This window comes from Panthera tigris, chromosome F2, assembly GCF_018350195.1.
Source record: "Panthera tigris isolate Pti1 chromosome F2, P.tigris_Pti1_mat1.1, whole genome shotgun sequence".
Classification (NCBI taxonomy): domain Eukaryota; kingdom Metazoa; phylum Chordata; class Mammalia; order Carnivora; family Felidae; genus Panthera; species Panthera tigris.
The window spans coordinates 53020451-53046423 of record NC_056676.1 but is presented as its reverse complement, the minus strand read 5'-3'; the positions used below and the strand labels follow the sequence as shown (position 1 = coordinate 53046423).

The following is a 25973-nucleotide window of genomic DNA, read 5'->3' as shown; positions in this document are numbered from 1 at the left end:
CTGAGGTAAGGCTAAAGTATTAAAAATGAGGGAGACAGTGGTGGGAAATAGTTCAGAAAAGGGTAGGTCTACTTCTACTGTAAGAGGAAAAGAGGTGAAGATGGGTACAAGAATGTCTGATACAGGGTCTATTTTTATCCAGTGACTTCTCTTTTTCTCTGTGAAATAGTAAGAAAGCTCTATTAGTTTGCTAGGGGTGCCTTAACAAAGTACACAGAGAACTGATGTCTTAAACAACAGAAATTTATTTTATCATAGTTCTAAAGGCCAGAAGTCCAAGATCAAGGTGTCAGGAGAGTTGGTTTCTTCTGTGGAATCACTCCTTGGCTTGTAGATGGGCATCTTCTCTTTGTCTTCCCACGGTCCTTCCTCTGTGTGTCTGTGTCCTAATCTCCTCTTCTAAAGATATCAATCAATACTGGATTACGGCCCACTCATTATGACCTAACTGGCTCTCTCCAAATAAAATCACATTCGGAGGTACTGGGGGTTAGGGTTAGGACTTCAACATAGGAGTACTGGGGGGACACAATTCAGTCTGCAACAAAAGGTTGCTTTGTCAAGAGTGCGAAGGGAGATAGGATACATCAGAGGTTCAAAGTAAAAGGCTTGAAATAGTTCTAAATAGTCTTAAATACTTCTCACAATGTTACATGAAGTAACGGCTTAAATGGTCAATTGAGTTTTAAGTTCAATTTAATTCAAAATGAAATTATGACTTAAAAAAAGAAATTATGACTATTATTCCTCTAAAAAAATTGTTTTACAAGTCAGAAAATCTGAATTCTAATACCTGCTCTGTTAATAAGCAATGTTTCTTGGCTATATCTATCTTTTAATTTTGTTACTCTAAAATAGGAAGAACATTTCACAGAAAAGGCATATGAGTACACTACAAAGAACACTGACTTGGGAACTCCTAACGTCCTAGTCCTGCTCTGTCACAGAAGGGCTTAATTTCTCAGAACCTCGCTCAATTCCTCACCTTAAAATGGAGTATAACTAAATCATCTTTCAAGTCCCTTCTAAAATCCTACAGTTCTATGAAATGAAGTAAAATGAAGTTATTTGAGAAAAATGTGGCACTGGAAAAAAAAAGATTCTTTGAAATATTTATCAATAAAAATTATATGCTCCCAGCATACTGAACGTTAGTCTTCCAATTCTATCTTTTCTACATCCTCCTCTGCTCCCAAGTCAATACTATCCTATAAAGTTGGCTTAAACAGTGTGTGCTGAACTGCAACAAAATATTACTTCTTTTGTTATATATGCTTCTCTACTTTAAATCATTACATTATGAAACACCATTCCCAGCATGTCTAAAATAAGAGTTTTTCATATTAAAAAAAAAAAAAGCTGAATGATGGATATAGTAGTCAGAAATATGCATGGCAAAAGTAACAGAAAATCCAAACAACATCTAAACAGAGTTTATTTTTCTCATGTAGTAAGTGTAGAGGTTGGCAAGTGTTCATGTTGGTTCAGGTGTTCAATATGCCATCAGGGACCCAGGCTCTCCCTAATCTTTCTACAAAACCATCTTTGAAAGGTAGCTTTCATATTCCTATTTATTGTTTCATGGTTGTAAGATGGCTGTTTTATCTCCAACCATGTTGTTGACACTCATGTCCTGAAGGAAGAGAAAGAGGCGAAAAGCCTTACTTCACAAAGCTTTGACTTGTTAATTTGAAAGGAAGCCCTTCTCAACAGGCTTCTGTCCATTTTCTTAGCCTTAAATAGGTCACATGCTCACACTTTAGATATCTACACTTCCACTACTCTGATGGCCATGAGTCACATGCAATTATTTAAATTTAATTTAAATTAAAAATTCAATTTCTCAGTTCTACTGGCCATATTTCAAGTGCTCAATAGCCACGTACAGCAAGTGGCTACCAAACTGGACACTAGAAATACAGAATATTTCCTTTACTGCAAAAAAAAAATTCTTCCTTGGCATATCACAGCCCATAAGAAATGAAACCACTTCTGTTTTAGATCATTCATAAGGTTAAGGTCCTTATTTCCTAGAAGAACAGGGATCTCTGCTCCTACCTGAACAATGTAAGATACTGTTAACAAGGAAAAGGTGGCAGTAAAAGCAGTTGGCAAACATCTGCCACGATGGGATTATCTGTACATTTAAACTGAGGTTTATACATTATTACACATCAATAATGTATTTCATAAAAAATTCTTGACAAGAAGGTATTAAAATTAGAAAAATAAAGTGAAACTTAGGCTGACAGTTATAAAAGGCACTAACTGGGGCGCCTGGGTGGCGCAGTCGGTTAAGCGTCCGACTTCAGCCAGGTCACGATCTCGCGGTCCGTGAGTTCGAGCCCCGCGTCAGGCTCTGGGCTGATGGCTCGGAGCCTGGAGCCTGTTTCCGATTCTGTGTCTCCCTCTCTCTCTGCCCCTCCCCCGTTCATGCTCTGTCTCTCTCTGTCCCAAAAATAAATAAAAAACGTTGAAAAAAAAATTAAAAAAAAAAAATAAAAATAAATAAATAAATAAAAGGCACTAACTTACACAAGTATAATTGCTAAAGTAAATACTACTCTAGTGACTAGCAGGAGAGAAAGAAAGGTAATGGAATAATATATGGGCACTACTTTCTTTACAGGAAACACATCTTAAATGGCTGATTATGTTGAAAATGCAGTTACTAAATTTATGGGCAAAAAACACTGTATCTTGTGATAACAAAGATTAGTTGATAAGAATTGCCTTTATATGAGGAGAGTTATTTCACATGTGCTCACTTCTTATGAAAGAATAAAATGAAAAAGACTGCAAAATAAAAGAATTAGACCAGATATGGAGAATAATTTACTAACAGAATTTTCAAAAAATTTAAAAAACTGATGTTGACAATAATTTTCTTCCTAAAGACTTCCAAGTTGTCAATTCCTCCATGAACCCCATTTGCCTAAATCTAACAATGACAAGTATGGAAGAGCTTCTGTATACAATTGATAAACTACGTATTTATATTTATATATGTAATTATACATGTATATGATACATACAAAATGTAATGCATATATGTAAAATGCAAGCTACTACTAATAATACATGCCTTGAATGACCAATTGCCTATTTTAAAAACAGGTGTCTGAATAGTGTTTAACTCTCAAAGTTCTTTCTATTCTATTGAAACATGCAAAATATTGTTGAAGCATATGATTGTTTATCATGAAAGGAGAAAAAGGGAAAAAAATTCTAATTATTACTAAGAAGGTAAAGAAATACCAGAAATAGAAATTTTTCTCCTGAAGACCGTTAAGATTTTCTTAGACACTTTAGATTTTCTTTTCCTGCCACTGAAACCCTTTTAATCCCTATTCTCTATGATCTCTTAATATTCTTTTATGCAATTTATACTTGAAAGTTCAATAAATGTAACTTTCATAAAGGTTAAACTTGAGTATTATAGTATACATGAACCTTAAAGCTTTTTATATGTAAAAATCTCAAGTATGTCCTATGGTAAAACAAAAATTTTACAAAGAGATATGACTGAACTTTGGAGAATGACATATAAAACAAAAATTTTACAAAAGATATGAGTGAACTTTGGAGAACGACATATTTAAGCAATATTTATCAGAATAACATAGCACATAAAACAAGCCCACCGGAATGCACAGCAAAATCCAACTTGACACTAGAAAGAGAATCAAAATAACGTGCGAGCATTTTCCTTGTCAGCTGTGAATGCTATGTATTTCTTATCACAAATAAAAAGAATTTAACTAGAAACTGAGTTCTAAAACAACATATTCTCTATCTGACTTTAACAAAAAGAATCTAGAATCTTCATATGCAAGTTTAATAAATCATCATAATTTATTTGTGAGATTTCTACATCAGATTGTGGCTTAAAAGCAGTTATATTATGTGTGATATGAAGAGAATGATGTACAATCAATATAAATCTTGTTAAATCTCTCTTCCATGGACTTTCTCCATCTTCCTGCTTAGCAATAAAAGGCATTTTTAGGTTTATATAAACATTCTTTACAATTGCCCTCTTAACAAAAAATCAGTATATAAATAGCACTAGGCATTTAGTAAATAAGTCACAGGCCAGTAAGTTCAATTGTGCAGTTGTGAAATGTAATGTGAAAGAGTTTGAAACCTTAAGACTGAGTGATCTGCAGCGTTTCCAACATGTCTTCGACTGCCTTAAGAGAGTATTTGGTTTCCTTCTTACTTCGACCTGCAAACTAATTTTTAAAAAAATGCAATTAGGCTCAATTTCATGGCAGGTTCAAAATCACAATCTTACCTTCACTTTGCTAATGAGAGTTAACGTTATCTATTTTATCACTAGCGTGAAATCAAATATCTTTTCTCCAATAAAACAAAATTGGGGTTTTATTTTTTGCTTTTATTTCCCTTACCTCAGGAGACAGATCGAGAAAAATGTTGCTATGGCCAATGTCAGAGAAATTACTGCCTATGCTCCCTTCTAGGATTTTTATGATTTCAGGTCTCACATTTAGGTCTTTAATGCATTGAGTTTATTTTTGTGTATGGTGTAAGAAAATGGTCCAATTTCATTCTTTTACATGTAGCTGTCCAGTTTTCCTAGCACCTTTGTTGAAGGGATTACCCTTTATCCACTGCATATTCTTGCCTCTTTCATTGAAGATAAATTCATCATATAATCGTGGGTTTGTTTCTGGGCTTTTCATCCTGGTTCCACTGATCTATGTCTCTATTTTTGTGCCAGTACCATATTGTTTTGATTATTATAGCTCTGTAGTATAACTTGAAATCTGGAATTGGGACACCTCTAGCTTTGTTATTCAAGATAGCTATTCAGGGTCTTTTGTGCTTCCATACAAATTTAGGATTATTTGTTCTAGTTCTGTGAAAAATGCTTTTGGTATTTTGATAGGGATTGCATCAAGTCTGCAGATTGCTTTGGGCAGTATGCACATTTTAACAACACTTGTTCTCTAATCCATGAGTATGGAATATCCTTCCATTTGCCTGGGTTGTCTTTAATTTCTTTCATCAATTTGTGAAGTCCAATTTCCTCAAAATTTAGACTTTACAGACATTTTAATTAAGTTTCATCTTTAGTTGAAGTGTATTAAGAATTCACTGCAAAATTGACTGATTTAAGTGTTTATGTAGTGTGATAACCTATAAAAACATACAAAACTAACCTTTTCAGACAAGAAAACTTTTATGAAATAAAAAGCATAATTTATAAGTAAAAAATGTGAACCATTTCTACTTGTCAGCCCTCTAAACAGATATTTACAATTTCAACAAAAGTAAAATGTAAATGTAAAGTAATTTCTATTAAATATTTTAAAGTTGCAAGATATCTCTAAAATTATTTAAAATAAGTCACAATCTTTAAAAAAATTTTGGAATTATTAGTTGATTAGATGGTATGTTTCAGCAGCAAAGAGCTGTCAAAACTCTATGCTACATATTAAAATGATGCAAACATGTTTTAAAATATGCATTTCTAGTTTGTGAAGTTATAATTTACTTTATAAAACCATTGGATTTCATAATGAAAACAAAACACAATCCATTAAAAATAGTATCTTTGCACACTTAAAAGCAAATTCATGGCATATTAAATTCAATATAGTGCACATAATCAGTGAGGGAAACACTGCTGAATACCCCATGCTGATTTCAAAATGAGTTTTCTAACTACACTGACAATTCTCATCATTTATCAGTTTGACTACTACAGATTTACTACAGAAGTGTTCCTTATGGGGTAAGGGAAGGTTTATTATATCTATATTACCCATTCCCTCTGGTTAAAGTATTGATTGACCTCTGCTATTAGCAAAATATAATATTTTCAAATTAACATTCAAGCACTCAATACATTTTCAAATGACTGATCTTCCCTAAAAATACCAATGCTGTCTTAAGCACTTAACACTTGATTTATGATGTGCTCCTTCTCTTTTGTAATTAACTTAATTTGGCAAACTTCTCATGTCCTGTTAAGAAAGATTAAGTGATTGAGTACAGGTAAAATCACAGAAGCAATAGAGTTCAGAAATTGGTAACCTGCTTCTGACCTCACTGGCTGCAGGTTAACATTATGATTCTCCTACTTCCTAAACCATTAGTTTCTGTGGTTGAATCTTGATTTGATAGAGTAAATAAAGGGGATTTCTAGAAGAAATGCCAGGGAAAAAGAAAAGCTCCTCATAAGAATCAAGATTACTTTACCTTTCATATGACATTACTAATTTAAGGAATTCAGATGTTAAATATACAACTCATAATTACAAAATATGGTAACAGCAACACAACATTTAAAACTCTGCCTTTTCATAATTTCCCATGGTGACTAAAGGATGTTGGGTGTGTCATTACTCCTATAATCCAGTTGATAAATTCACTTTCGCAAGGACTTACCAAGAACCGAAAGCCTTTTATTTTACTACTGCCTATCCAAAGTAAACAGGAATGGCCCTAATCAGATACTTGAAGGCCTAATTCTAAGAAAAAGCTTTGATGGGTTGGAGAAAAATAGGATACCACGTAGTAACATTCACTCCAATTTGTTAATTAGCAAAATAGAAATGAAAAATTTCTGTAGAGCTGAAGTCATGACCAGTATTTTAAAATACAGAACTTTTCTTGACTTGTACTCAAACATAATAAGAGTAAATATAAATTTGTGATTTTTTAAATTAGCTAATTTTAAAAATCACCTGAAGATTGTGTGTCAATACTACTGACAACCAGTGCAATTTAGAATAAACCAAACTTATTTGTGTCAGAACAAATAAAAAGAAAGTTGGAAATATAAATCTATCACTTCAAATTTTGCCTGACATGCAATTATTTTGTCTATTCCAGAATTATATGGCAATTTAACTGATTAAGCCGGAATCCTATTTTTCCCTCAAATCATGATTTAATTTTCCATTTCCCAAAAGGATAGTAACAGAATCACCTCTGCAATCATAAATAACATATGGATTGCTAGCACAGACAAATTTAACAGTGTACCAAAGAAGCATTTATCTGGAAAATTATTGTGAGTAGGTTCACATTAAAGTTTTTCATGAGCATTAATCAAACTTGCCTGCCTGTACTGAACATGCTAAACCAATTACCTAATTGAAGAGTAAGTAGTAGCCATATTCTGTTTCATTATTAAGTAGAAAGAAAGAAGGAAAAGCAGTTCTTAAAATCTCATTTTCTCTAATTTATAAATGCCTAGAAAAACATTACAATAAGGAGTATTTATTATATACTCTATACTTGTTTATATGCCGAGACATGAGTCATAAAATTCTCAATTAGATCCCAGAGATTTATCTAATTACTAAAATGTCAATCTCTGAAAGTTATACTTTCCACATTAATCACAAATTCTGCCTTTTTGTTTTCATACAGTTAGATTTTGCTTAAATAAACTCTGTTTTCATAATTCCCTATGATCTTAAAGATAACTCACCAGAAAGCACATTCAAATCACAAAAACTGATTTATCAAATTCAAAGGTCAATAATTTATCCACTATGACAACTGGGATAAACTGGGCTAAACTTTACCTTTACATAATTTGTGGAAAATAATATGGGTGGACAAAGTAATAGGATAAATAAATTGGAACACTGGATGGATAAATCTCAGAAACCTTATACTGAGTGAAACAAGCCAGGCACAAAAGAGTATGTAACCTATGATCTCATTTATATAAAGTTCTAGTACAGGCAAAACCAATTTATAGTGATAAAAATCAAATCAGTGCTTGTCTGCAGTGTCAAGTGGGCTGACTGCAAAGTGGCAGAAGGGACTTTCTCGGGTAATGGAAATCTTGAATGGGGTGCTGGTGGGAAGGGAATATACATTTGTCTAAACTCAACCGTACATTTGAAATGTGCACACATTACTGTGTATAAGTCATACCTTAATAAATCAGATAAAAAGAAAAAGACAAAATAAATGAAAACAGAAGGCGGGGACTATGGGCTTATACAACCGTGTAATAAAATGCCAAATGACCACATAGTTATCTTCCCATTAACAGGTGAAGTATTACATCCCCTGGATCTGGGTTGAGCATGTGACTTGCATTGCAATGGAAAATTAGCAATATATGACATAAATAGAGACTCAAAAAACCCTTGCACACTGCAGTTTGGCTGTTTGCTCCTCATGAAACCCTGAGACGACGACCACACGAACAAGTCCAAGTTAGTCTGCCAAATGAGAAACACGAGGCCTAGCACTTCCAGCTGACAGACAGCAAGCCAACAGTCAGATAAATTTAAGTGAGGCCATCAACCACTAGCACAGCACAGAAATATAAATAAGCCCAGTCGAGACAAGCAGTATTACTCAACTGAACCCAAGCTAAACAGCCTACCTATAGAATCATAAGCAAATAAGTTAGTCAAATCACTAAGTTAGCAAAAGGTAATGGATACAAATATTTACAGAATCTGATTCACAGAAAGAACCCAGAACCTCTGCAGAAAAAGCAAAAAATATGCAAGCTTTAAAACCACCAAGAGATTTTATTTAAAACCTGTTACTAGTATCTAGAGGCAAATAAATTTTGCATGATGGGTATGATTCCTAGTTGAGGAGTATTGGAAGTTGCTATACAGAAATCTGACATGAGGAACTGAGAAATTTGTTATCTTTCCTGCAGTAGTATCTAAAATGATAGAAACTGGCAAAAGTTCTTTTTTCTATCCTTTCCTACAGAGTCAAGAGAAGGCAAATCATGTCTTCAGTAAAGATCTGTAAAATATCTCTGGGGACTGTGGAATTTCTGATACAAAACTCAAATACTGAAGAGTACCAGTGACACTCTTAGAGCTCTTTCCAAAGAACACTGAGACTTTATAAGTCTATAAATAGAATGGAATTAGTGAGGCAAAATTAAAAAAGAAAAAAAAAAAGAATGGCAGGAAGAGTAAATATTACTAAAGAACAGGGTTTGTTTCTATGAACAATGGCTTAAAATACTGAAATGATAGATTCATGTCCAGTGATGCATCTCATAAGGCAGAGAAAAGCATGCTTGTCTGGTCTTGTATTACTGAAGAGACAGGAAGAAAGAAAAAAAACAAAACAAAACAAAATACAACTCTGAACATAGTTACTATTTAGAGCTAAAGCTCTGAACTGAACTGAAAAGAGACACAAGTGAGGGTAAGCTATCAACTATTCACATGAGAAAATAATTAAGAAGACAGTGTAAAACTGTATTTATACCTTCAGATACACTTATACCTGACATTTCTTTATAGAGGAGTATACATACAAAACAGCTGTCATTAATAAGCTATGTCACCTCGGGAAAGTTATTTAATCTTTCCATGCTTTAACTTCTTCATTTGTAGAACAGGCAAAGTACCTAGCTTGTAACAAACTGTCTGTAAATATTTGCTCTTGTAGCTATTATTGTTGTTGTTATAATTGCAATGAATACAGCAGGCATCATAAAGAAAACTTGGAGGATGTGATTAGTAAATACAACGTAATGAGGATTAGTGTGACTTGGTGAATACTATTTATTAACTCCTTTAATCCTCAGAAAACTTCAATTGTGTCCATTTTGCAGACAAAAAGCTAAGCCCAGTGATAGTATACAACTTATCCAAAGCCACATAAATAACAAATGTCAACGCCAAACTTTGAAAACAACAATATGGATCTAGCATTTGTGTTCTTCTCTTTTTTTTTTTTTTAATTTTTTTTTTAACGTTTATTTATTTTTTGAGACAGAGAGAGACAGAGCATGAACCGGGGAGGGTCAGAGAGAGAGGGAAACACAGAATCTGAAACAGGCTCCAGGCTCCAAGCTGTCAGCACAGAGCCCGACGCGGGGCTCGAACTCACGGACCACGAGATCATGACCTGAGCCGAAGTCGGCCGCTCAACCGACTGAGCCACCCAGGCGCCCCTGTGTTCTTCTCTTAACTCCTACATGGTACCAGCATCCACAGAATGGGACTCATGACCAAATACAGAGATGGAAAGAAACTCTCTGGATATCTACACGAGAGGAAATATACCCTTATTTCACATCATACATAGAGATCAACTCAAAATGGACTGTGGATCTAAATACAAAATGTAGAAGAAAAAAACCTCTAAAGACACACAAAATTATCTTTATGACTATGAGTAGCAACTGATTTCTTAAACAAAACACAAAAAGCACAAACCACAAAAGAAAATAAACATAGTTAACTTCAGAACTTTTATTCATCAAAATCATTTGAGATAGCGAGTAAAGAATTGAAGAAATTTGCTACACATACAACAAACAAAAAGCTCATAATAAGAAAACTGTTTCAAAAAAACAAAATAAAAAGTCATAAATCAATGAAAAAGCTAGACTTCATGAAAGAGGATATCCAAATAGCCAATAAACATATGAAAAAGTGTTCAATCTCACTGGTCATCAGGGAGATGCAAAATGAAACCATGAGATATGACTATACATATACCAGAATGGCTATAATTATAAAAGCTGACAGCACCAAGTATTGGCAAGATGTGGAACTCTAAGAACTGCCAAACACTGCTGGTGGGACTATAAACAACTAATTTGGAAAACAACTTATGACTCAGTATTTCCACTCAGAGGTATATACCCACCAGAAGTACATGTATACCAAAAGACTGTGCAGGAATATTCAGTGCAATATTATTCATAATAGCCCTAAACAGAAAATAACCCAAATGCCTATCAATAGCTAACTAAATTGTAACATGGCATACAATAAACAATACAATGAAAATGAATGCACTACAGACATAAAGAGGGATAATGTCATAAACATAATAGTGAAATAGGCTAGACAAAAATGATTATGTACTATATGATTCCAGAAAGTTCAAAAACAAGCCAAAACAATGGGATTATAAATCAACACTCCTGAGGTTGATAGGAGCAGAAATTAAGAGGATATACTATGATTATCGCTTCTCGGCCTTTTGGCTAAGATCAAGTGAAGAGGATATACTATGAGGGCTCTGGGTGCCCTGGGAAACAAGAAATGTTTCCATTTCTTGACCTGGATACATTTACCTTGTATAATTTGTTGAAATGTACATTTATGACTTGGGTTCTTTTTTCTATGTATGTTATAATAAAAATTGGTTTTAAAAATATAATCATGCCATGTCAAAAAAAAAAAGCACTCTGAACAGCTAGTTGTTTCTCAAAAATATCTTAAAAACAAGGATGTAGTTTGCATGCCACCAGTTTTATATTATCAAAGTCTTATCTTTAAATACACACACACACACACACACACACACACACACACAGACACACTGAAGGCCTACTACTATGTGTGGAACCCATTATGATGTGCTATCTCAAACTAACTGCATTTGAAGAAGCACAGTCTAGCTAGTATTTATAAATATTCTGACTTACAATATGCCAACAGAACTAATAACCTCTATTATATATAATAAAAGTACACAAAAGTAACTTTAAATAATGTGATCATGGGGGCACTGAATTTTTTAATCTCCCCAATCTTCTCCAACCAGGAGTATAAAAACAAAACAAAAAAAAAACAGCACCAAAACCAAAATAATAGGAAACAAGCCCAAAGAGAACACCTTCAAAACAACTACATTACAGGCAATCTTCAAAAAAAAAACCCTATAATATGGTTTTATTATCAACAGTGACAAGACCTACAAAAGATCAAAAGCTGTATGGTAGGAGCATGGTATGTATGTATGATATGTATGGACAACTTACTACTATTCTACAAGCCACACAAATAAAAAAAGTATGAATTGGCTGAATCCGCAAATGGCCTACAAAACTAGGGCAGTCTCAAAGGCTCCAAATCAAAGATAGGTCTTAAAAGCTGCATGCAAATGTGACATTAAACAAGTCTAACAGTCTACAACCTCAAAATCTCTGAAATACCCAGCAAACATCCTCTTCTAGGAGGGAAAAAACCTCACACTGAAGGATAATCACCAGAAACTAAAACTGAATTGAACAGGGCAGAAACAATAGGGGTAAGAGGGAGAGAAGGTTCAGATAAAGGGGAAGGGTGGGGGTGATGAGGAAGGTAGTGATGCCTACAGGCAACAAATCCCAGAAAGAATGAATGAAAGGAAGAAACCTAACAACAAAATGCAACATTTAAAGCTAAGAGCAACAACTCAAAATTCAAGATCTACAGGGCTCAAGGGCTGAAGCCAGAAAATCTTTCTCAATCAGACCTAGTTCTAAGAAAGACTGCATATACACAGAGGTCATATTTACGTTCTCTGTAACAAAGAGGAAGCCATAAAAAGCTGGGAGAGTTATCATATCCTATCTCTGACATTCTCACTCCACAAAAACCTCCTCCTAATAGAAACTATCTGATTTAACAAGAAAGAAAAAAAAAAAAAAAAGAATACAGACTAACTTCATAAAAAAGCATTACAGAGAAAAAAAAAAAAGAAAATACCAAAATGACAGAAAAGGATTTGAAAGAAAATGAATGATACAAAAAGGTGGTGAGAAAGGAAATCCAATAAACTTACATCCTGGAAAAAAAACTTCAGTAATTAAACAGAAAAATTATTTAACACTATAATTCTAAAAGCAACTCCTCAAATTAAGAGGATTAAATCCACATACTAAATGGGTCTACTGTGCATTTGGGAAAACTGACCCAATAATAATCAATAAAACATACTGTAGTAAAACTACTGGATTTTAATGATAAAGGAAAAATTCCTTTGGACATCCAGACAAAAAATCTAAGTCACTTAGGGAAAGAAAATCAGTATGTATCAGACTTCTTGACAGCAATATTTTATCCTAAAACACAATGAAACAATATTTTTAAGATACTTAAGTAACGTAAGCCAAAGGTTGTATAAAAAGCCCAACTATCCTTCAAATATAAAGACTACTGAGAGATAAGTTTATAAACATGCAAGATGTAAACAGGTATGTTTTCCCATGAACCCTTCCTGGAGAATCTCATAGAGACAGCTTCAGAAAACTAAAAAAAGAGAAGTTTCAGATAAGCTCTGACAAGTAAGCAAAGCACAAAACCTTTGTTATATAATCTGGTTAGTTTACCTTTAGGCTTTTCTTCCTCCCTTTTAATGACTTGAGATACCTCTAATTAATAATACACTCAACTCACATACCCAATCTGCTTCTGAAATACATTATGCAATTTGTTTACCTTTCCTGAATTTTTAGAATTACTTTTTATTTGCCAAATGCCAAACTACTGAAATTTCCAGATGGTAAGGCTAATTATAGGATCAAAATAGTAATGGACTTCTTTTGTAGAACTGTATTGTTTTTGTTTTTTTTTTTAAGTAGGCTTCACACCCAGCACAGAGCCCAATGTAGGGCTTGAACTCACAAACGTGAGATCAAGACCTGAGTTGAGATCGAGTCAGACGCTTAACCAACTGAGCCACCCAGTTGCCCCAGTAAGACTTTTTTTTGAAGAAAGAAAAAGAACAAGTGATCCTACAAGTTAATTCTACACAGTTAAAACACATCTGATTAAGACCCAAAGGCATAAAAGTTCAATGACAGACATGTGGCTTTGTAGTCTGCTGAAACAAAAACAAGTAAGAAATACATTAACTGACCTATAATGAATGACAACATAAAATGATCAATACTGACCTGATAAGCTCTGTTTATTTGACTAGCTGCCCAACTAGCATATTTCATGTTGTCCTTTTTTGTTTTTGCACTTGCTTTTGGATTAGAAGCAATATGACTTGCCGACTAAAAACAAAAAAGAAACATCAAAAAATTCCTTTCTTCTAGCCAAGATAATCAAAAAACCATGTAAAGGTCATAATTGCATTGGGATAACAAAGAGTTTTTTAAAACTGTACCAAAACAAGTTTAAAAATAAAAGTAAACTGGAATAGAGTTTTCAAAAATGAAAAAATATTTTTAAATATAGAATAAGGTAACAAAAAAAAGAATGAATATCTTACATAATATCTAATTTATTTTATTAGCTGTCTACCAAAACTCATAAAGGTAAAATTAAATACTTAAGTACTGTAGAATATCACTTAAATCACTTAAATATTGTAGGAAGATTGCTGGTCATTATTATTATTTGTTATTAAGTTATTATTTCTAGTTATTTATCACAGTATTACTTCAGCTATACTATGTCAGAATTATAGAATTATTGAATACTCGTGTAAGAAGGAATCTCAAAAATAATTTAGTCCAACTTCCTACATTAACAGGTGAAAAAAACTTAGGAGTGATGTGACTTGACCAAAGCAAGTTAATGAAAGCCTTACAAATAGAAAGAGATCCTCATTTCCAATCTACTTCTCTTTTCACTACATCCAGAGTTTCCAAACTATGTTCCACAGCACCAGTTAAAATCACTGCAATTTGATCCATCCTAATCTAGGATCCATGAAAGAATATGTACACCCCCAAAATTATATGCTTATTTTTAAGTATTTATATACACATTTCTTGGGAGAAGATCTTTTATATTATGCTTAAATATGTCTTAATCTTACGAGGCTCTGTCCATGTTATTAAAAACAAATTAAGCCTTTCTTTCATACTTAGCCTGTGTTATAGGCTCTTTCCCTCTATCACCTCCTCTATCAATGAGGAATTTATATGCCAAAATCTTATATTTACACCTTTATGTCTTTCATGTCACCTTTTTTGGTATGAATTTCAGCAAACAGAGCAATTAAAAGAAGGCCTCTGGACTCAACTGCTTGAGCTGATATCCCAGTTCAATCACTCAGTAGGTCTGTAACTATCCTTCCACAAATTAATTAGATCTCTCTGCATCTTAGTTTCACTTTGTGTGAAACGGTGGTAATAACAGTATCTTCTCAAAAAGGTGATGTGAAGATTTAATGATTTAAATTTTAAAAAGAGCTCAAAAAAAATGCTTAGCACATAAAGTGTTATGTGTAAGCTATTAATAATCTATTGTTATATATATGTTTATTAGTATTTCATTTATTTGGTAAAAAGAGTCACCGTTACTATATTGTATGTCCAAGCCACTACAATTGGCACTGGTAGATCCAAAAAAAATTTCTTGAAATTCCTCTGAACTGTTTTCTAATTATATTTTGTCATTCTTTTCCTGAAAATTATTTCATTTATGTTTCTTCCTGCCTCTATCTCTGCAACGAATTCTCTTTCACTAAGCCTTAACAAGACATTCATCCAAAAGTCCATGAAAAGACCAGGATAAATTAAAATTTCAAAGAACTAGCTTATTAAAAAAAAAAAAAAGTTTTCTGATTGTAGAGAGAGGGGCTCATTTTATGTATATTTTAAAGCTCAGCAAATTCTTCCTCTATTTCCCATAGCCCTTGTTAATTGACTTTTCTAAGCTTGTCATTTGGCATACATAAACCATAGAAATATTTAATTACATGCCTCCCACAATTTCCAAGCTCTTCTTCTGTACCATATAAGAAGTTTATATTTGACAATAGAGATTTTATTTTCTAATGTCTGTTACTCCATAATTTAAAAATATGTCATAAAATTTAAGGTAAGAAAAACAAAAATGATGGACATAAACCCAAGAATATCAAAACAATTAAGATATATACAATATGGTTTTGTATCTGTTACTATTTAATAAGGGCAGACTTAAATTCTGATAAAAGATTTTTTAAAATAAAATGTCAAATATCTAGGATATATTAACTTTCAAAAATAAAACTGCCTTACAACCTATTGCTCATATTTAACTAGAGGGGAAAAAATATGCTATCAACAAAACACAAAAAACAAGACAGAAATGAATGGATGGGATAGACTTAATGGGTTTAAATGACAGAATTCAGAAAATAACATTAAACATGCACCTCTACTCACCATGTAAAGCCCAAACAAAGCTCTCATATTTCTGTTGTTCAGTTTCAATGCCTGTGCAAAATACTTTCGTGAAAGTTCGAGGTTTTCAAGTCCACCTTGAGTATATTTAACCTGTTAAAAATTGCAAAGTGCTGAAATCTGTTTATTTTACTACTTTGAAATACAACATGTTTCATCATACCACAGGCATGAGTAACTGAAACAGATATTCTGTAAACAAATGCAAGATGTTAAAAGAATTCATCTTAAAGTTGTTAATCTAAATTTTAAAACATAACCTCCCCTGAAAAGCCTATTCTATGAACATTAAGATCAGAGTCGTTTTTAAAACAAAATGCTGTCATTAAAAAAGCCAACATAATTTCTATTTCAACTGCCTTGCAAATGCCTCACAACTTTATATTTTCTATCACTAGCGTTCTAAATCTACATGTAAACACCGAGTCATCCTTTTTCTAGCCACCTTGACATTTCTTAATAATAAAATCCTTCCAACATAGCATTCAACTGTGTACCATTATTCTTAATAGTGAGATAAATACTTGCTACTTCCAAAACTACTGATCTTAATATGAATTTCCTAGAATATGGAGTTAAAAATCATAATTGTTATAAATGTCTCAGAAGCCATTAAATGGTGACAGCTGTGACATCATCGTTCATAATTAGGAAATAAAATAGTATATAATAAAAAAAATTTCACTGTTTGAAATGCTTTTATTTTTAAAGTCATATTCCTATTACAGTGTTAAAAATTTAAAACTTTTACTCATACAGTTAATTTTCATCAGATGTGTTAAATATTTATATACTTGCCTCATACTAAATAGGACATATTTATAGTTCTAAAATAATACGTAACCCCCACAAAAATAAAATCATATACAACTGTTGTTTCTGAAAACACTTACTTCAGCATACTGCTGACAGTATAAGTGGTTGTGTGGATTAGTCATCATTAGCTCTTCTAAGCAAAAGGCTGCCTTAGCATAGCTGAAAAATGAGGAGTAATCAGTTTTAAAAGTCAGAAATATCATTGTAGCTAAAATAACTTAAAAATAATTAAAAATAACTTAAAACAATGCTTGAAAACAATTTTAGTGATGTTAGACATTTTATTCCCAAAATTTAAATAGCTTTACTAATAAAATACTTGTTATGCTGAATTCATAAATACAAATAACAAATGCTTAAATCCTAAAGCAGCTTATGAACAATCAGTAGATACCACCTTCTTAAAACTGGGTCACCATTATGACATCCAAACGTTATTCACAACACAGACTTCACGACCTTGGACTGGGCTACATATAAAATAACATCAAGTCCATTGATCACTGAATTAAATATTCAAATAGCTAAAGTGTAATGAGGAACATTTTATTAAATACTATCTATTCATAAAAATCCTTATTGATACATACTTACTAATATATTCTATTCCAAAGACTTTTTATTACTTGTTTGTCAAATACAAAATTATAATGAAGTTATATATTTTTAAGCCCATGAAAAATAGATGAAGTTAGTGGTTTTGATATGCACTCTACTATTATTTCATCATGTGGTAAAGGGACAAGCATCTTGCTAAAAACCTGAGGAGAGAACCGCTACAAAGGGTTCTGGAAAAATAGTTTTACACCACATGACTGTAATTCCCCTTAATGTATTTTATATGTTTAAAGTGATGTGCATCCTCAGCATTTATAGGAAATCCTAAAGAACACAGGTGTTACAAGATTTATTCCCAGTGAAAAGGTGGTAATAGTACCTAACAGAAAAAGGCTATCTCCAGTAATTTTTGGCATTTGTCACCAATGTACAAAGCTACCTATCTTTATACTAAGTCTGATATACTGTTCAAAATACACATGCTGCAGTTTCACATATATGTAAGTGACTAATAACAGCTACCTTTTATTACATGCTCTTTATGTATCATGCACTTCTCCAGGTATGTTATATGTATTAACTCATTTAATCCTCCCCAAACCCTAGGAAGGAGGAAATTATTATTATCATTTTATAGTTGAGAAGGCACAGAGATGCAAACTGAAACCTAGGCTGTGCCACTCCAGACAGCCTACTCTTAACCACTATGCTTACGGTCTCTATGCACTACACACAATGAAAAACCATGGTAATGATGGTAGTGATGAAGATGTCAATGATAACATAAAAACAGGTACAACAATCAAACCCAAAGGGCCTCAGAAACCAAAAGCACCCTATAGATGACCTAAATATCACAGCGTTTTAGATTTATGTGTACACACTATCATCAAGGATCCTATAGCTGTTTAGTCCTTTTCATTTTTATATCCAAAACGTAGCACTGGTTCTTGACATGTGATAGGTATATAATAAATCACTAAACAAATAACTGAATAAATATCTAGAACAAAAGTATTATGACTACCTATCTAATATCATTCTATGAGAGATGAGGAAAGTTTACCTTAAACACTCTACCAAAAAGTTCCCTTCTAAATGTGTTCCTTTTATCAAGATGATGCAAAAATTCATATTAATGCTAAGAATAAATGTTCTTACAGATTTAAATAGGCTGAGCACAACTCTCATTCTGGTTCTTATACATCACAGAGTAAGATAAAATAGGCAGGTAGGAGTTTCTACTGAAAACTGAATGCCAAGGTATTTTTCTCAAAATTATTTAGTATCACAAAGAAGAGGGTACCTTCCCCCTGTTTTACAAAGTATAAAATCATACTAATTTGGTGGATAAAGTATAAAATCAAATAAACTTAGAGCTGAAAGAAGCAAAAGACAGTCTAATACAATTTTCACAGCAGCAGTTCACTCAAGAGTATTAAACCGTATGGAAAGTAACTTGAGTGACTATTTCCTCAATTCTCCCAAGAATGGTACCTAGCCAATTTCATTCCAAATGCATAAAAAAGATAATTCATTACATACAATAACTCAATGGTTAGAGAATTAAAATTATCTGAATCTATTTAAAATAACTACTAATAGTATGTCAGAGTCAATGACTAAATAAAGTTTTCCAAGTTCTTCCGTTCCTCACAAAAGTATTTATTTAGGTCATATTTATCCCTGCATTGCTTTATCAACTTTATGATTTTTCCTTATGGGATACTGATAATTCCATCTGTTACCGAATTTTATAGTTAAGGCTGGACCTACATATAGTCACAATTATAATTAGTTTATATTACTAACTGCTTCTTGCTGATATAACATCTAGTTCTGACTATAAATCAAGGGGAAAAAATCAGGTATCTTTGTTCAAAATACATATTTTCCTTTATAATTTGTATTGGTGGTGCTAATATATACATTTTAACTAATTTTTTATATTTAGAACAAGTAAAATGTCTCAATATGGTCAACTGGTGTGATATATACCACTACAATCACTAAACAGGAACTATAATCAGAAATTTATAAATCAAATTTATAAATAAGAAGCAAAGTTAAATAAAGGTAACTTTTTAAAGATATAAAAACACACATGGCAGAATTCCATATCCTCTTTAACCTCTCTAACACAATGAATAGGCTTATATGAACATTCTATTTTGGAAATTTATTTGGAGTAAAAACTCTAGATCTAGAGTAGCAATGCTGCCTGTGACCTATTCTACTTAAAAGAGCTTATAACTACTACTCCTAGGCAGAAAGAATGCCAAAATGATAAATATATCTAGCAACTCCTAATTTGCTACATTTTGCCACTATCCCCACAAAACTGTAGAGACATTCTACAGAAGTTTCCTCTTCTACCAAAAATAAACAAACAACAACAACAAACCTACCTACCACAGCAACTTGTGCAAACAGGTTAAATGAATTAAATGAACAGATTCTGATTTTCATATAGTTTCAAAAAATCTGGAGATATTTCCACTCACCCTAAACCTGAATATTCCCTCTGCGTTCAATTAAAAAAACTAAATGGTCATTTTGTAAATAACTAGCTTTAAGACCAGAAAGAGTTCTGTGACACAAGATAAAAAGGTAGGCTGAACAACTGAAAAATCCCAGAAATCGAGAAACACAAAGACAGAATAAGTACCAAAATGTAATTTCTTCTCAGGGGAAATGATAATTTTCTGTCTTTGTATTTCTTGATTTCTTGGGATTTTTCAGTTCATTTCTCTTAAGTATATGTATATTCAACTCTATCTCAATGAAGTCTTTAGATTCAAAGAAAAACTGAATGTGGCTATTACAAGGTGAAGCTAATAATAATAATAATAAACTTAATTATGGGTTAAAAATAGAGTATGATCTATTTTAGAACTAAATACAGAAATATAAGAAATACATACAAAAAAGTAACACTGAGAAAGAAAACAGAAAACCGAGGTGATACATTTATGTAGTTCTTAGAGGACATGAAAGCAATCAAAATTGAAATACATATAAAAATATGAAATTTTTGTAAGTTAAAAAAATCAATGTTAAAAAGATACATATCAAACAAGGATATACTTTTGACAGGACAAAGGTTCATATCATTTATATATAGTATACATGTTGCCAAAGTGAGCACTCACATCATTTGTATAAAAAGCTATTAAAAATTCATAAAAAGTTTTAACCAATTTCCACTTCACAAAATTTATGAAGACTAAAAAGAATGATAGCAGCCAGTGTTAAGGGGATGCTAATGTTTCTGATGTGAGAGTAAATTTCTAGTGAACAACATTTACCAAAACCACTAAAAATGAGCATATAATCATGTAATTTTACTTCTAAGAATTAAGACCAGGAAACAAAATAATTAGCATACCATTACAGCAAAAATGAAAAAACAGAAACAAAAGACCAAGCTTTCCATTCCCATAGGAAACTGGTAAAGAATACTAGAGCACATTAATAAGATGGAATAGAAAGCTACTAAAATATTTATTGTGATAAGGAATGTATGTCAAAACATAACAAAGTAAAAAGAATAAGCTATAAAAGATAATTCTATTTTAGGTTTCTGTTTCAAAAGGTACAGAGGAAAAAAATCAAATATAAATTGTAGATAAGTTAAGAGGATGATCCAATTAGGATTTTGGTCTCTGTCTTTACTCTTTGTTGCATTTTCCAAACTTTCTTCATTAGATATTTAATTTAAAAAAAATGCCTTGATTAATATGAAATGTTTTTAAATGCCTTTAATCTCAAGATCTTCAAAAGACACTAAAATATTTGAAATAACTGTCATCTGTTTTAAGGACAAAATAAAACGAATGTTAATTGTTGTACTGCACTCCAAAAATTCAGCTTCATGTTAAACTATATACTGTACACTTTATAAAGATTGACTTTAAAACTGTGAAAAATGGAACACCTGAAATTAATATAGCACTGTATGTTAAATACATGGGAATAAAAATAAAAATAAATTTTGAAAAAAAGCTATGAAAAGTGGAAACATCACCATTTAAACCAAAATGTACTGTATCACTCTCACATACATAAGAAAATCTTGAGTATTTTTACATATGTGATCATAGAATCATACATACATCTATATGCACATAATTCAGGACATAATTCTCCAAAGGAAACAAAAAGAATCTGACAGCTAGAACACAGCTGAGAGAAGAGAACTGAAGAATGGTTCCCAGAATACAATAGACATTCATTAAATGACAGCTATTACTTTTATTTTAGCTTCCAGTTTTACATGCAGATAACTACCTTAATTCTCCATTTCACATCACACACATAGCCCTGGGTAAAGGCAAGAGGTAGGTGCCTTAATTCTATTTTATTTCCTGTTTCAATTATTTATAGTATGAGACTGAGGTTAACTATTCATACACAGTAAAAATATGTGCATGAGAATCTGAGGCTATTCTCTCAGAAAGAAGAAAAGAAACAATGTGATATACTTCAGATTTAGAAGAACTAAGGGAAAAAAGAAAAAAAAAATCCTGCCTGTAGATAGAGGTTGGTGTTAATGCTGCAATATTAGAAAACTTGCACTAAGACTAGGCTAATCCTCTCACACTGGGATTTCCTCCTGTCACTGCATCAATAAAAAAAGCTAACAAAAACATTAAATATCCAATAAGTAAGTTCCTACAGCATTCAACATTCTTGATTATTCTTGGTCTTTTACCCAGGCAACAGAATGCTTCTAACTCTGGAAGAGTTGATTCTCTTAATACTAAGGCTAATAAATGCATACAATTGACAGAATTTTTAAACAGCAGGGTGTATAATACTCTTTGTATATAAGAACAATTTAGACTCTAAAAATTCACAATTTTGAATCACTAAAAATAGCCTTAGTTCAGCGAAAGCAGGTCTTTCTAATTCCAAAGAATCCATCTGTATTTGAAAGAAAAACTTATTTCTCAAACAAAATAACTCAGCAAAACGCAAATGACTTAATTAAAGCAATTCACATATTACAACCAACAAATTGTTGATTTGTTAGGTTTCATTTATTTATTTTGTTCATTTAAAATGACACATGACTCATAACTTCTCACCAATCCTGCAGAAACCACTACATCCTCTGAACTTCTATAATAGTGATAAAAACTACACTCCTAACAAAATTTATAACTTACTCATGTTCATTGATATAAAGTTCTGCAAGTTCATGCCAGGCTTCTTGGTCTCCAACAAATCTGGTGAGAGGAAAGGGAAAGAAAATAAGTGTGTAGATATTCTGTAAATGAACAGCATGGAGGCAAAAAGGAAAATCAAATGCAAATTCCATTTTAATTAAAAAAGATTTATCAGAATAACAAAACACAATCCTCTTGTAAGACACTCACTGTTCCAGATACTCATTCAGTTCCCGAATGGCCTCCACATTTTTCCCCTGGGCTTTTCGAATGGCAATCTTACGCTTTCTTGCAGCCTATGGGTTGACATTAATAAAGGATTAGGCCCTCATGATTCCCTGGGTTTTTGTAAAGAAGGTAATTTGACTGTGCAAATTATTATCTCAATGCCAGTGAAATTCCATTGTAGAAATACTGCTTACTGGGAGTTTATAAACATACCCCATGACATCCCACTGGGGAATTCAAACATTCCTCTAACAATCACATATGCTTTACTTTTGATGTACACAATGTATGCATCATTTCATTCAAATAAATAACCATCCAGATTCTGATAATTACAAGCCAGCAGGGAATCCTAATCTTTACCCAGCCTAAACTCCTTTACCCTGTCTCATTCATAAGATTTGTATGTTAAGAGATAGAGGGATAGTGGAGATTAGAAAAAAAAATCTCACCATGGCCACTTGAATGTCATTATAAAATATAGCTCCCAATAACTTTTTTCAGTTTTAAGGACAAAACCTACCTGTAGGTCTTTCAAAAGAATAGCACAGAACTTGAAAAAAATATTTTATAATAAACAAAACTTTAAACTTGCATGTTAAAGTTTTTTAAACAATAAATATCAGTGCCAATTATGCATTCATCAAATATGCACTAAACATCTATCGTTTGACAGGCACTGTGCAAGATAATGAAAATATGGGGATAAAAAAGAATAGATAATTCATTACAGGAGCAATGAAAAAAAGACACATCAAAAAAACAGACAATGATAGAGATATCTAGGGTGTTGTGGCAACATGGAGGATATCCTAACACAGGCTGTGGCAGAGTGGAGGAGGTGTAAGGGCAGGAAGCAAAGAGGTTTGCAGATGTGATACCTGTACTGAAACAGAAAGAGCAAGTAGACATTAAAAAAGCAAAAGAGGAAACTGTGTGGAGGACAAAGCACAGATGAAGGAACACAGAAACAAAGGCACAGAAGACACCAACAGTATGTGTAATCAGACAGCAACATTGTGTATAATCCAGACTATCTATCTGAGGGGGGAGTTAACAGGGACTGGAGGGCACTATATAAAATATTAAATTTATATCTCTTCCATCTCTATTTAATTCAATGCAGATAGCTAAACAATAAAACAAACCAAAACTATGGCCAAGTTTATGAATTATGAACATGATTGCTATTGTTTTATACAATACATACTCTATAAAAATGCAGACAAGGGAAGTAAAATGAATGGGACCTCTTTAGACTAGTAGAGCTACCTGTCATAGGTGAAAAAGGTGGAGGTTTTGCTCGAAAGAAGTGAAAGTAAAAAAAAAAAATCAGAGAAAATCAAGAGATTTCCAATAAATAAGACCATGAGTGATATTTGTAACAACAATGATAAAAAACATGTTGGTAAGAAAAAATGAAATGTGTTAAAATGTATATCCTTGATTATTAAGCTCATGCTGAAGGCTTAATACAATACCTGCCATATGGCAGGTATTCAAATATTTTTGGAATAATTTCACTATGTACAATAATGAACGTGCTATAATAAATGTACCATTTAAAAGGCCTCAAGAATTCAGAAAGAAAAGTAAGAGAAAAGCTCTAAACGTAACTCAATCTTAAATACTTGAGGAAGAATATTAGACTTCAAATGAGAGCCTTCTTCCAAGTTCTTCTGAAAACAGGTGATGGATAGCTTAACACACAACTAAGAAACAAATTTCTTTTGGATATATCATATCTAATGCCACCAATCCAACATCATGTGAAGCATATTTTAACTGTTTATTCCTTTCATCTATCATGATACTACTTCCTCTTCAGGCAATATGGTAGAACAGAGTCCATGTTTTAAAATAAAAAAGATAAGAAATAAATACCAACTCTTGGCACTTACCAGCTTTCTAACCAAAGGCAAAATACTTAACCTTCCCAAATGTGCATAATACCCCAATCTCCAAGTACCAATGTAAAGCAACTAACACAGTACACAGTATATAATGGTATTGAATAAATAGTATCTTCCTTCCTTTCTCCTTTATTCTATGCTTAACATTATGTTAAGCATAATATAATTCTACCTATGAGATCTTTAAAAGCCCAGAACAGGTTGCTTCGTTTGATACTAAAATCTTGTCCAATCTTTATAGGATTTGCACCAGTTGAGATATTACAAAGATGTAATGAAATTTGTTGAAAATATTAGATTCAAATGTGACATATCAGACAAAAGGTCTAAGTATGAACATGAATAACAATGAATACTTCCATGGTAAGAAGTATGGTATGAACATTGTAATGGATACCATTGTGTACAATATGTTTCATGAAGAAGCGTACACTAAAAACACCCATCTAACTTTAATTCTTTTTCTTGGTGATTTAACAGCAGAACCATCTATCTACTGTTGAATATACACTGATATTTTTAGGTCAGCAGCATGCTGCAAAATATAGTTTGTAAAGCACTGCTGTAAGGTTTCAAAGATAATTCATGTTTAAAATGCCTTTTAAAAAACACACCTTTTATAAATGATGGAAAACAGATTTAAACAACTTAAATGCATCAGAAGAGACAGAATTAAGAGTAGAATCTGAAATTTCTGATTCCCATTCTAGAACCTTCTAGACTTCCTGAAAGAATCTGAAATATTACAGGTTAAATAATTGTTACTATTATTTTGAATTATGTGTATTTGTAGTAGGTGAAATGTCATAATTTTATAACAATGTAAAACAAACAGAATTCAGTATTAACTTTGTAACTGAAAGTTTTAAATATAAGGCTTTAATTAATCAATTTGGGAAAAGTGCCCAAAAATCTCTACTATATAAGCAATATATTGATTGATCATGTAAAATATAAGATATAGCTAAGATAATGCTAAGATATAGCATTTTATTTCCTAATAGTATAAAGTCTAAAACAAACTTTTAAGTGGTAACACTTCAACTAAGGCAAGGACAGTCTTCCTAATTAAACTATGTATGACAGCTTAAAGAAATACCTATGTGGCAACAACTGTCATATAGGCAATGATATATTATTAAGTTATATACTATGCAACAGTCTTTTCCATGTTATTTCTCCTAAAAGAAAAATAATACCACATGCTGGTATAAGAACCAATCTTTTTTTATCATGATAATTTTAAGTGAGCATTAAGCAAGGATTTCATTTCTGGCCAAGATGGGAGTAACAGGGATCAGATTTACCCTCTTGCCTGAACCAATCAAAGAACTAGACTATATACATGAAACAATCACTTTTAAGGCACAGGACAAGAGGCACAGTGATCCCTGAGCGGCTGGA

General features: G+C 32.3%; 1 protein-coding gene across 2 annotated transcripts in view; it reads right to left on the bottom strand.

Annotated features, from left to right (window-relative positions):
• Positions 1-227: 227 nt before the first annotated feature.
• The window catches only part of EMC2 (ER membrane protein complex subunit 2), a 51037-nt gene continuing 25291 nt past the window's right edge, over positions 228-25973 (bottom strand). Inside the window, exons 6-12 of one of the 2 annotated variants that reach the window (XM_042973573.1) lie at positions 22639-22724; positions 22429-22488; positions 16777-16858; positions 15866-15976; positions 13655-13759; positions 4148-4235; positions 228-399 (exon numbers count right to left, since the gene is read on the bottom strand). In XM_042973573.1, coding sequence (XP_042829507.1) covers positions 4149-4235; positions 13655-13759; positions 15866-15976; positions 16777-16858; positions 22429-22488; positions 22639-22724 — 531 coding nt within the window. In that variant the 3' untranslated portion in view covers positions 228-399; position 4148. Of the gene's footprint in view, positions 400-3830; positions 4236-13654; positions 13760-15865; positions 15977-16776; positions 16859-22428; positions 22489-22638; positions 22725-25973 lie in introns of those variants that run through there. The other variant, XM_015534719.2, reaches the window with a different exon arrangement.